Raw genomic sequence first — 12,194 nt, 5'->3', positions numbered from 1 at the left:
TTAGTTTATTTTAAATAGTATGCAATTGATATTTTATATTTTTGTTGCTTGTAAAATGTTAATTTTTTACATTTAATTTATATTTTATTGCTTATATATTTTTTATTTTAAATACTAAATATATATATATATATGTATATTATTGTTATTAAATAAAGTCACACAAACCAGAGTTTTATACTGTATTTTGATTGATACATTTAATCTTTATTTTCATTGCTTGTGAAAGATGATTTAATTTTTTTGTTTATTTTAAATATTATTAAATTTATACCTTTGATTTAGTTTATTTTGTTAATTATTAAATCATTTATTTATTAGTTTATAGTTTAAAGTATTTGATTAATATAGTTAATTTATATTTTAATTCTTGTAAAAATAATTAATATATATATATATAAATATTGTTAATTAAAATTTAATGTATTTTTTTATTATTAAATTAATACCCTTGATTTAATTTCTTTATGTATTTTATTGATAATAAAATCATTTATTTTCTGTTTATTTTAAATATTTTGCAATTGATAATTTATATTTTAGTTGCTTATAACATGTCATTATATATATAAACATCATATATATATATATATATATGACATATATTAGAAATATTTAAATAATAATTAGAAAAAAATTAAAAATATTTACATGTATATATTTATATTGATAGAATTTATATCATATATAAATATATTAAGTCACAATTTCACAAATGAATTTTGTTTCATGATGCATTTATTTTTATTTTCATTGCTATAATTAATAATTAATTTTTTTGGTTTATTTTAAATATTAATAAATTGATATCTTTGATTTAATTTATTTTATTGATTATAACATCATTTATTTATTACTTTATATAAGTAGTTCATTAATAGATTTAATTTATTTAATATTTGTATTGCTTATAAAACAACATTTTAGTTTATTTAAAATATGATCCAAGTGATACAGTATTTTATGTTTTGTTGCTTTATTTTAGTTTATTTTAAGAATTATTTAAATGATAACATTTATGTTTGTTAATTTTTCTCTTTTATTATTTTTTTTTATCAAATAATGTTGCACAAACCAGGTTTTACACTATATTTCAACATAAATGTGTGTGTGTTGGGCCGTATACAGTGTGTTCAGGATTATTGAGTCTTTGTGATGCTCCTCTCTCTGGACGAGATTCGTCCGATGTGGTGGTTTCCAGAAATAGTTCATGTTGTTTCCTCGTACTGTTTTCTGAAGTGTTTGAGTCATGAATCCCATGTTGGCCTGCAGGTCTTGAGCTCTGAGCCGGATTCAGTCATACATCAGTGTTTTCACTGCATCTGTTCTGTTCTGTTCATTGTAGTAAAAATATAATGTGTCACACCTGCTTTCTGCCTTTATGAAAATAGCAACATTAGCAGCATTACTCTCACTGATCAACTATAAACTACTTCCCAAACTACTTAAATGTAACATTTTTAATGGATACATTAATTTATATTTCATTTAAAGGATATTATTTTGAGATAAGCCTTTCTTACAGGGTCACAAAAATCACAGAAATGTGCATTAAGTGAATTTTTTATAATGTTGTGTGAAGTAAGTGTTGCTGTTTGTTATGCTGGAGTTGTATTATGCTTATGCTGATGTGTGTGTGTGTGTGTGTGTGTGTGTGTGCAGATGGAAGGTGTGTGTCTCCATGTTCTCGGCCTCACACTCCTCTGAATGGCCACGCACACGACTCCCCCGGCTGGAGCCGCCAGCTCCGCGTCAGAGATGGAGACCAGTTCTACCTGCTGGATCAAGAGGAGGTGATCACACACACACACACACACACACACACACACACACACACACACACACACACACACACACACACACACACACACACTCACAGATGTGAACACTAGAGGGAGCTGCTGCCTTTGACGAGAGTCACACTCTCCTGCTTCATCAGCCTCAGTGTTCAGAAGCTGCTTTCAGACCCTGGTGCCTACAAACATATCTTTGGAAGATATAAATGCATTAAATAAGATTTTCAGATGTAATGAGGAATATGTTGCAATTATTTATGAAATGCCATTGCATTTTTGCATAATTGCATTAAATGCATTATAACAAATATTATCAATACCCTATACACAAAGGCTTTAAATGAAGTGTTAGCAAAGTAATATTTTTATTTTGCATTATATATATCAAATAATATGACTATAACTTCATTTTCTAGGCAAACAATGCTTGAACTGCATGCGCTGAAAGTCGCCTCAGATAAAAGCGTCTGCCAAATGTATAACCTGAATGTAAATCTGCTATTTTTCTAGTATAATATTAATATTACAATGTATTTGGAAATATTTTAATATAAAAAAATCATTATTGCAAATATTTTCATTTGATGCATTTAATTATTTTTCATGTTCGCTGCTGTAGTCCTCAAGGTTTTATCAGGGTTTGTTTAAGGTGCTGAAAGTGCTGGAATTTGACTTTTTGAAATGTAAGGCCTGAAAAACTCTTAAAATTATTAAAAGACAACGTATCTATGAAATAAGTGTTTAATTTCTTCAATAAGCACATATCTTTTAGCGCAAAATTCAGTAATTTAACACATAATACATTTTTCACTTATTTCAGTTAATGTCATAAAATTACCAAGATAAATGTTGAAGATGCAAAATGAGGAACAGATGATCTGAATCAATTGAGTGAGTCATTTTCAAGGGATTCACTAGCCAAAAACAGATCAAATTCAAAGAGCCATTCATTTTCGAATTTTTAACAAAGCACATACAGTGAGAGAAACTGAGCTTTTTAAAACTCTGAATCAGTTAAACTTTTTTGTTTTGCGTCACAAAACGATTCACTGTTTCAAAGCGCTCCGGTTGGAACGTGAATCATTTTATTTAGGTCGGGATTTTAAATCACGTTGTGCAAATCATCACACAAATTGAATGATTTGCGATCTGCACTGTTCATAAATTATTATTCAGATCGGAACTTCAGACTCAGACCAAAAATCAATTGATTTAGATGCAGAATCACGAATCATTTGATTCAGTTTGGGACTTCGGTGCGGGTTCGCGAATCAGTTGATTCAATTCGGGACTTCGGTGCGGGTTCGCGAATCATTTGATTCAGTTCGGGACTTCGGTGCGGGTTCGCGAATCATTTGATTCAGTTCGGGATTTTGCTGCGGGTTCGCGAATCATTTGATTCATTTCGGGATTTTGCTGGGGGTTCGCGAATCATTTGATTCATTTCGGGATTTTGCTGGGGGTTCGTGAATCATTTGATTCAGTTCGGGATTTTGCTGGGGGTTCACGAATCATTTGATTCAGTTCGGGATTTTGCTGGGGGTTCGCGAATCATTTGATTCATTTCGGGACTTCGGTGCGGGTTCACGAATCATTTGATTCATTTCGGGACTTCGGTGCGGGTTCGCGAATCATTTGATTCATTTCGGGACTTCGGTGCGGGATCGCGAATCATTTGATTCATTTCTGGACTTCGGTGCGGGTTCACGAATAATTTGATTCAGTTCGGCAATCGCAAATCTTTTTTCTAACTTATTTTTTAATTAAAAAGTAGAAAACATCAAACCTTTAATTCAGTAGAGTTAATAAAATAAAACAGAACTGACAGCATTCACAAATACAAATCCTTTAAGAAAATTAACTGCAGTTTTACTATAGTAAAAGTGTAGTAACCATGTTTTATGTGAAATTTAGCTACCAGGAAACACAAATGAATGAATCCTACATATTCTCTTTCAAGTAGTCAAACAATCCAAAAAAAACATCTTTAAAACAAAGAAAAGTCGCTTACAGAGTGTCTCTGTGTGGTTCATTGGCAAACAAGTGAATGACAAAAACAACAACTCACTTCAGTGTCAGACTTAGAATTACGTCCATAAGCTTTTGTGACGTTTGGATGAACTCATGAATCTGTTGTTTGATTTCTTCATATTTAAGAAGAGAATTATAGTTTTCAAAGTCAAACATCACTCGTCATGATTTTCAAGGCTGTAGAATTTAGTAGAGATGCTATGACATGTCCCTAACAATACACACACACACACACACACACACACACACACACACTACTAAATTGTCCCTAGCTATAACTGTGATATGGCGTTATGTTCCCACCAGTGCCTCCCTACGCCCTTGATTTTAATGTGTACATTTATATCTTCTATAAAAATTGAAAGAGCTTGAAAAGTCCTTAAAAGTCCTGGAATTTCATTTTACACCATCTATAATGAACCCTGTTTTATAATGTATTAGGACGGATTTTGCAATAAAAAAAATGTAAAAGCTCACGTTAATTAGTTCTTTAACTATAATCAAAGTGAAGGAACACCAACCACATGATGGTGTTTGTGTTTGTGTGTTTTCAGGTTCATCCATTGCTGATGAATGATCATCGTCCCGTCTCACACCGACACAAACTGCTGCGCAGGACCGTCAGCGTACCTGCAGATAGCAGACCACATCCTGAGTCAGGTACACACTCACACACTCAATATACTGCAGTTTTGACATGTACACTACAGTATGCATACAGCACAGATAATGTACAGTTCGTTGTAAGAATAGTAAGAGCACAGCTTTTCTAATATAAGTAGTTTTTTTCGCTAAAAAGTTCCCAGTGATTCTCTCTGATGACGTTGTGTAACTGACACTATGCAGAATGCAAACACAGTGGCATCATGGATAAGTTAATTAGTGCAATACGTCATCCAGCAACCTTGCATGAGTTTCCAAGCATGCGAAAGACTCTTTTACACCAAGGACGATAAAGTTTAATATTTGCTTTAAAGGCCTGTTTATACAAAGGATGAAAACGCTAATGATGAAGTTTTAATAATCACTCTCAAGGCCCATTCACACCAATGATAACTATGATGATAACTGTAAAAAAAATTGTTAAAAATCATTCTACATTTAAAAAAAATTCACATGAGCACAGAGGAGCTGTATTGTTGGAATCTAAATCAGAGTGTTTTATCCCAGTTGATGAAGTTTTAATGTTAGTTGGTTATCATTCTTCGTGCCAATATGCCTTTAACGTTAATGTTTATTGTTATAGTTATTGTTAAAGTTACACTTATTTGGGGTGCACGATATTATCGGACTAATATCGGAATCGGACGATAATGGCTTTAAATGTAAATATTGGCATCGGCCCGATATGAAATATTATGCTGATGTGTCTTGCCAGTAAGAGGAATATGTTAACTCACATGTGCACATGAATAAATTGTAGGAACGAATTAACAAGTTGTAGGAATGAATTATATCCCGTTCGTGTCCTGGTATTCTTGTGCAAAAAAACAAACAAAAAAACATGCAAAGCACCGTCACAGTGCTTTCTTTTTGTTTTCATTTCGAAAAGCTTGTTATCTTTGCTGTTTACCTTCGCTATAGCAGCTTTCTTTTAATTTTTTAATTTTTTAATTTCATTCCTCATGTGTTTGCTAAATGTTCTGTTATTTATTAGTCAGTATATAATACAGCATGTGGTGTATACCATGTCTGGTTTTATTTGTTTTTGTTAATTAATGTTATGTAAGCTAGTTTGTCATTGTAGCACTGTTTTATTGTTGTTTTGCTTTTAAATTAGGAATAACAATTAATCCATTAATCCAATGCTTTAGTCTTAAAAGATGTAAGCAAAACAGACAATTTTCTTGTAAAACGTGACAAGATTGCAAATTCAAAAGTGAAAGCATCTGAAGCTCGGCTTATAACAGCAAAATAAACCTCATTCACAAAATTCAAATCATAAATAATACTAGTCTACTGATGAAAAAAAAACGGGTTGAATAGTAACCACTCATTACTGTTTATTTAATCCTAACAAATAAGTTCTTGTTGAAAACTAACTTTCCAAACAAAAGGATGTATATTGGTATCGGTATCAGCCAAAAAAGGGATGAAAAATATCGGCATATCGGATGTCTGCAAAAATCCAACAACATGCATCCCTAATACTTATCATTCTTGGTGTCAGCGTACCTTTAACGTAAACATTTGTCATTATAGTTACCGTTCTTGGTGTCAGTAGGCATTTAACTTTAGCATTTATTATTATAGTTATAATTCTTGGTGCCTTTAACATTAATGTTTATTGATATTGTTAACATTAATGTTACACTTATCATTCTTGGTGTCAGCAAGCCTGTAAGTTATAATTCTTGGTGTCAGTGTGCCTATAACTTTAACGTTTGTCGTTTTAATTACCATTCTTGGTGTCAACATGACTTTAAAGGAGAAGTTCACTTCCAGAACAACAATTCACAGATAATGTACTCACCCCTTTGTCATCCAAGATGTTCATGTCTTTCTTTCTTCAGTCATAAAGAAATTATGTTTTTTGAGGAAAACATTTCAGGATTTTTCTCCATATAATGGACTTCATTGGTGTCCCGATTTTGAACTTCCAAAATGTAGTTTAAATGCAGCTTCAAAGCTAAACGATCCCAGAAGAGGAAGAAGGGTCTTATCTAGCAAAACGATCGCTCATTTTTTTTCTAAAAATAAAATTTTGTATACTTTTTAAGCACAAAAGCTGGTGTAGCAGAGGCTCTGGGATGCGCGTTCATGAATGATTTATTCATTTTGAACGAATCTTTAATGTGACTCGGGAAGAACGAGTCGTCTCGGGAGTGATTCGTTCAGTTGCGTATGCACAACATCCTGTTAGGTTCTGTACTGGAATTAGTTCACCTGTTTTTCGAGTGGTTCATTCATCTTATGGGGCGTCACTTGATGAACAAAAGACTCAAACCCGAAAACTTGTCAGATAAGAGGTGAGGTGAACTAATCATAGACTAAAGACCCAGGTAAACAATGAATGAATCTTTTCTGTTTCTTATAGCATTATAGTTTTGTCTTGTTTGTAGTGTGATCAACATTTGTGTAAGCAGTAGATGTGTTAGGGAACGAACACGTAACGTTTTAATTATATTTTGTTAAAATGAATAAAATGACTTCGTTCATTTTGCTGAACGAGACTCAAAGGTCCGAGTCGGTAAAATGATCCGAACTTCCCATCACTACTACGAATCACGTGTAAGTTCATCGTCTGTGTACTGAGTATGGAGAAAAACTCCATCTTATTTTCTCCTACAACTTCAGAATCGTCCGACATCGTTGTAGCTTTTTGTTCGTAAACAACGCTTGACTTACTTGCACTGGGTGTGTAGTTTGGCCTGCGTTCCACGTGTCCTTTCGACATGATTCAATAGTACATGAACGCGCATCCCAGAACCTGCTACACCAGGTTTTGTGCTTAAAAAGTATACACATTTTTAAAATGACCAATCGTTTCGCTAGATAAGACCCTTCTTCCTCTTCTGGGATCGTTTAGAGCCTTTGAAGCCGCATTTAAACTACATTTTGGAAGTTCAAAATCAGGGCACCAATGAAGACCATTATATGGAGAAAAATCCTGAAATGTTTTCCTCAAAAAACATAATTTCTTTATGACTGAAGACAGAAAGACATGAACATCTTGGATGACAAGGAGGAGAGTACATTATTTGTGAATTGTTGTTCTGGAGTGGACTTCTCCTTTAACATTAACGTTTATCACTGTAGTTATTCATGTTGGATGTTCAATTTTTATTATTATAGTTATCATTCTTGGTGTCAACGTGTTTTTAACAGGGTTCCTACGGGGTTTGGAAAAGTATGGAATTTGATATAAGTATTTTCCAGGTCTGGAAAACTATTGAAAAAAGAAAGCAGAGTATGGACTTTTGCCCAATTAAGTGTTTTATAATAGAAAATATTACGAATTTATTGAAAATAAATTTATCGTACAAGAAGCGAGGTTTCATAACAGCTGTTGAGTGATTCTTTAGTGATTGTCAAGTACAACTGAATGAGTTCAAGGTGCCCTTTTATTATGCAAAATATAGGTTATAAGCATTTTGGTTCTTCTCTCACTGTATTCTTAACACAGTATTACATAGCCTCAAGGACCTTTGCAAAATCAAAAAACATACAGACGTTTATGTGCACACAAGAAAGCATTAAACTAAGCATATACGACAATACACACTGATCCGCCTGTTGTGCCATCAGCCCGTTTTGTGGTGTGGATTCTTGGCCACCACAGACTATGCGTTAAAGAGACCTAAGGCCTTGAAATATGCCATACTGCCCTAACGAAAGCCACATTTTAAACACTTTTTACAGTACCTTACAATATCTTTTTTATAGATCCTTGAATTTGGCAAATTTTATGCCATCTGCCCATTTTGTGTCATGGTTTCTCCGCCACCACAGAGGATGTTAAATTGGACATTTGGTCTTGATATTAGATGTACTCACATAAGAAAAGCCAAATTTTGAGCAAGCAGATCTCTGTTAATTCATGTGCATCCATGCTCTTGTTTTATTTGTAGTAAGATGGCAGTGATGCACAAAGGAAATAGGTTATATAAAACTAGAAATTGTAATGCATAAGCATGCCAAAAATTTCCATGCGCATGTGAATAGTTTCTTGAGGGCACAAAAAAGTTTCTCACTTTGAGAAAATCTGTGAAAATAAAAATATTTACAGATGACTCTATACCAAATATGAAGCTAAAAACAATGCTCTATGAACCATTTATGTTAAATGTTGTCTGAAAATCTACAGAGAGGTTTGGAAAATTGAGTCTGAAAAAGCATGGAATTTTAAAATGGGAAATGTGTAGGAAGCTTTAACTTTAAGTTTTCTCATTTTAATTATCGTTCTTGGTTTCAACATGACTTTAACATTAACGTTTATCACTGTGATTATTGATGTTTGAACTTTTATCGTTATAGTTATCGTTCTTGGTGTCCACATCCCTTTAGCGTTAATGTTTCTTATTTTACTTATCATTCTTGGTGTTAACGTGCCTTTAACCTTAACATTTGTTGTTTTAGTTATCGTTCTTGGTGTCGACATGACTTTAACGTTAACGTTTATCGCTGTAGTTCTACAAGTCTTCAACTTTTATCGTTATAGTTATCGTTCTTGGTGTTTTCATAGCTTTACCGTTATGTCAATTATTATAGTTGTCGTTTTGTTGTCAACATGACTTTAAGATTAATGTTTATTGCTGTAGTTATTTATGTTGGTTCTTCAACTTTCATCGTTATAGTTATCATTCTTGGTGTCAAAGTGCCTTTAACGTAAACGTTTGTCGTTATAGTTATCGTTAATGTTATTCTTATCGTTCTTGGTGTCAACATGATTTTAACATTAACGTTTACTGGTATGGTTATTCGTGTTTGTTCTTCAACTTTTATCGTTATAGTTATCGTTCTTGGTGTCAACATCCAATGTTACCGTTTCTAATTTTAGTTATCAGTCAACATGCTTTTAATCTTAATGTTTCTCATAGTTTAGCATGAATGTTTGTCGTTATAGTTATCGTTCTTGGTGTCAGCGTGCCTTTAACATTAACGTTCATTGTTATAGTTATCGTTAATGTTATACTTATCATTCTTCGTGTCAACAAGCCTTTAATGTTAACATTTGTTGTTATAGTTATCGTTCTTGGTGTTTTCATAGCTTTACCGTTATGTCAATTATTATAGTTGTCGTTTTGGTGTCAACATGACTTTTAAGATTAATGTTTATTGCTGTAGTTATTGATGTTGGTTCTTCAACTTTCATCGTTATAGTTATCATTCTTGGTGTCAAAGTGCCTTTAACGTAAACGTTTGTCGTTATAGTTATCATTAATGTCATACTTATCTTTCTTGGTGTCAACATGACTTTAACTTTAACGTTTACTGCTATAGTTATTCGTGTTGGTTCTTCAACTTTTTTTAGTTATAGTTATCGTTCTTGGTGTCAGTGTGCCTTTACCGTAAACGTTTGTTGTTACAGTTATCGCTCTTGGTGTCAGTGTGCCTTTAACGTTAACATTTATTGTTATAGTTGTCGTTAATGTTATACTTATCATTCTTGGTCCAACGTTACCAACTAACATCCAACATTAGCGTTTCTCATTTTAGTTATCAATCTTGGTGTAAACATTAACATGAACGTTTCTTGTCATAGTTGTCGATCTTGGTGTTGACAGGCCTTAAACGTTAATGTTTCTCATTATAGTTATCGTTGTTGATGTCGACGTGCCTTTAACGTAAATTTTTCATTTTAGTTGCTGTCTTGGTGTCAACATGACTTCAACTTTTACGTTTATTGCTGTAGTTACTGATGTTGGATCTTCAGCTTTTATCGTTATAGTTATCATTTTTGGTGTCAGTGTGCTTTAATGTTAACATTTATTGTTATAGTTATCGTTAATGTTATACTTATCATTCTTGGTATCAACAAGCCTTTAATGTTAACGTTTGTCATTATTTTGGTGTCAACATGACTTTAACATTAACGTTTATTGCTGTAGTTATTTATGTTGGATCTTCAGCTTTTATTGTTATAGTTATCGTTACTGTTACAGTTAGCGTTTTTGGTGTCAGTGTGCCTTTAACGTTTCTCGTTGTAATTATCATTCTTGATATCAACATGCCTTTAACGTAAACGTTTGTCGTTACAGTTATCGTTCTTGGTGTCAGCGTGCCTTTAACGTTAACGTTTATTGTTATAGTTATCATTAATGTTATACTTATCATTCTTGCTGTCAGCAAGCCTTTAATGTTAACGTTTGTCGTTATAGTTATCGTTCTTGGTGTCAACATGACTTTAACATTAACGTTTACTGCTATAGTTATTCGTGTTGGTTCTTCAACTTTTTTTAGTTATAGTTATCGTTCTTGGTGTCAGTGTGCCTTTAACTTTAACATTTATCGTTATAGATATCGTTCTTGTTGTCAGCATGCTTTTAATATTACAGTTTCTCGTTATAGTTATCATTCTTGGTGTCAGTGTGCCTTTACCGTAAACGTTTGTTGTTACAGTTATCGTTCTTGGTGTCAGCGTGCCTTTAACATTAACGTTTATTGTTATAGTTGTCGTTAATGTTATACTTATCATTCTTGGTCCAACGTTACCAACTAACATCCAACATTAGCGTTTCTCATTTTAGTTATCAATCTTGGTGTAAACATTAACATGAACGTTTCTTGTCATAGTTGTCGATCTTGGTGTTGACAGGCCTTTAACGTTAATGTTTCTCATTATAGTTATCGTTGTTGATGTCGACGTGCCTTTAACGTAAATTTTTCATTTTAGTTGCTGTCTTGGTGTCAACATGACTTCAACTTTTACGTTTATTGCTGTAGTTACTGATGTTGGATCTTCAGCTTTTATCGTTATAGTTATCATTTTTGGTGTCAGTGTGCTTTAATGTTAACATTTATTGTTATAGTTATCGTTAATGTTATACTTATCATTCTTGGTATCAACAAGCCTTTAATGTTAACGTTTGTCATTATTTTGGTGTCAACATGACTTTAACATTAACGTTTATTGCTGTAGTTATTTATGTTGGATCTTCAGCTTTTATTGTTATAGTTATCGTTACTGTTACAGTTAGTGTTTTTGGTGTCAGTGTGCCTTTAACGTTTCTCGTTGTAATTATCATTCTTGATATCAACATGCCTTTAACGTAAACGTTTGTCGTTATAGTTATCGTTCTTGGTGTCAGCGTGCCTTTAACGTTAACGTTTATTGTTATAGTTATCATTAATGTTATACTTATCATTCTTGCTGTCAGCAAGCCTTTAATGTTAACATTTGTTGTTATAGTTATCGTTCTTGGTGCCAACATAGCTTTACCATTAATGTCTATTATTATAGTTGTCATTTTGTTGTCAACATGACTTCAACATTAATGTTTATTGCTGTAGTTATTGATGTTGGATCTTCAGCTTTTATCGTTATAGTTATCGTTCTTGGTATGAGCATTTATAGTTATCGTTATAAATGTCATTCCTGATGTGAGCTGTGGGCCCTTAAGCTACTACTTATTAAAAGTAATTAGCAAAAGTCTCTGTGAATGTAATGTTTTATTAATCTGAAAGTATTCGTAACCATTGGCACATCTCCAAAAGTCATATACAGTATAAAAGGGTTGATGTTTAGATGCTGCCAGTATGTTGATGTTGTACGTTTCTTTGTGTATGCAAACCTACATGTGTGAATGCCAGCCTGTTCATGCGTGGCAGGAGGTCCTGGTGCCATATTTACATATTCATATATTTATATTCATACTCAAACACACAAACATGCAAAACTGACACACATACTGTTACTGTATACCA

The 12,194-nt window shown here is 32.8% G+C and overlaps 1 protein-coding gene across 2 annotated transcripts in view; it reads left to right on the top strand.

Moving 5' to 3' along the window:
* The window catches only part of syngap1a (synaptic Ras GTPase activating protein 1a), an 82,248-nt gene that overhangs the window by 7,295 nt on the left and 62,759 nt on the right, over window positions 1–12,194 (top strand). For both annotated transcript variants that reach the window (XM_051137438.1, XM_051137437.1), the window contains exons 2-3: window positions 1,663–1,793; window positions 4,382–4,487. In XM_051137438.1, the coding sequence (XP_050993395.1) occupies window positions 1,663–1,793; window positions 4,382–4,487 (237 nt within the window). The remainder of the gene's footprint in view (window positions 1–1,662; window positions 1,794–4,381; window positions 4,488–12,194) is intronic.

Source organism: Labeo rohita, chromosome 19, assembly GCF_022985175.1.
Source record: "Labeo rohita strain BAU-BD-2019 chromosome 19, IGBB_LRoh.1.0, whole genome shotgun sequence".
Taxonomy (NCBI): Eukaryota; Metazoa; Chordata; class Actinopteri; order Cypriniformes; family Cyprinidae; genus Labeo; species Labeo rohita.
The sequence above is the reverse complement of the archived record's forward strand: the minus strand, read 5'-3'. Positions and strand labels throughout refer to the sequence as shown.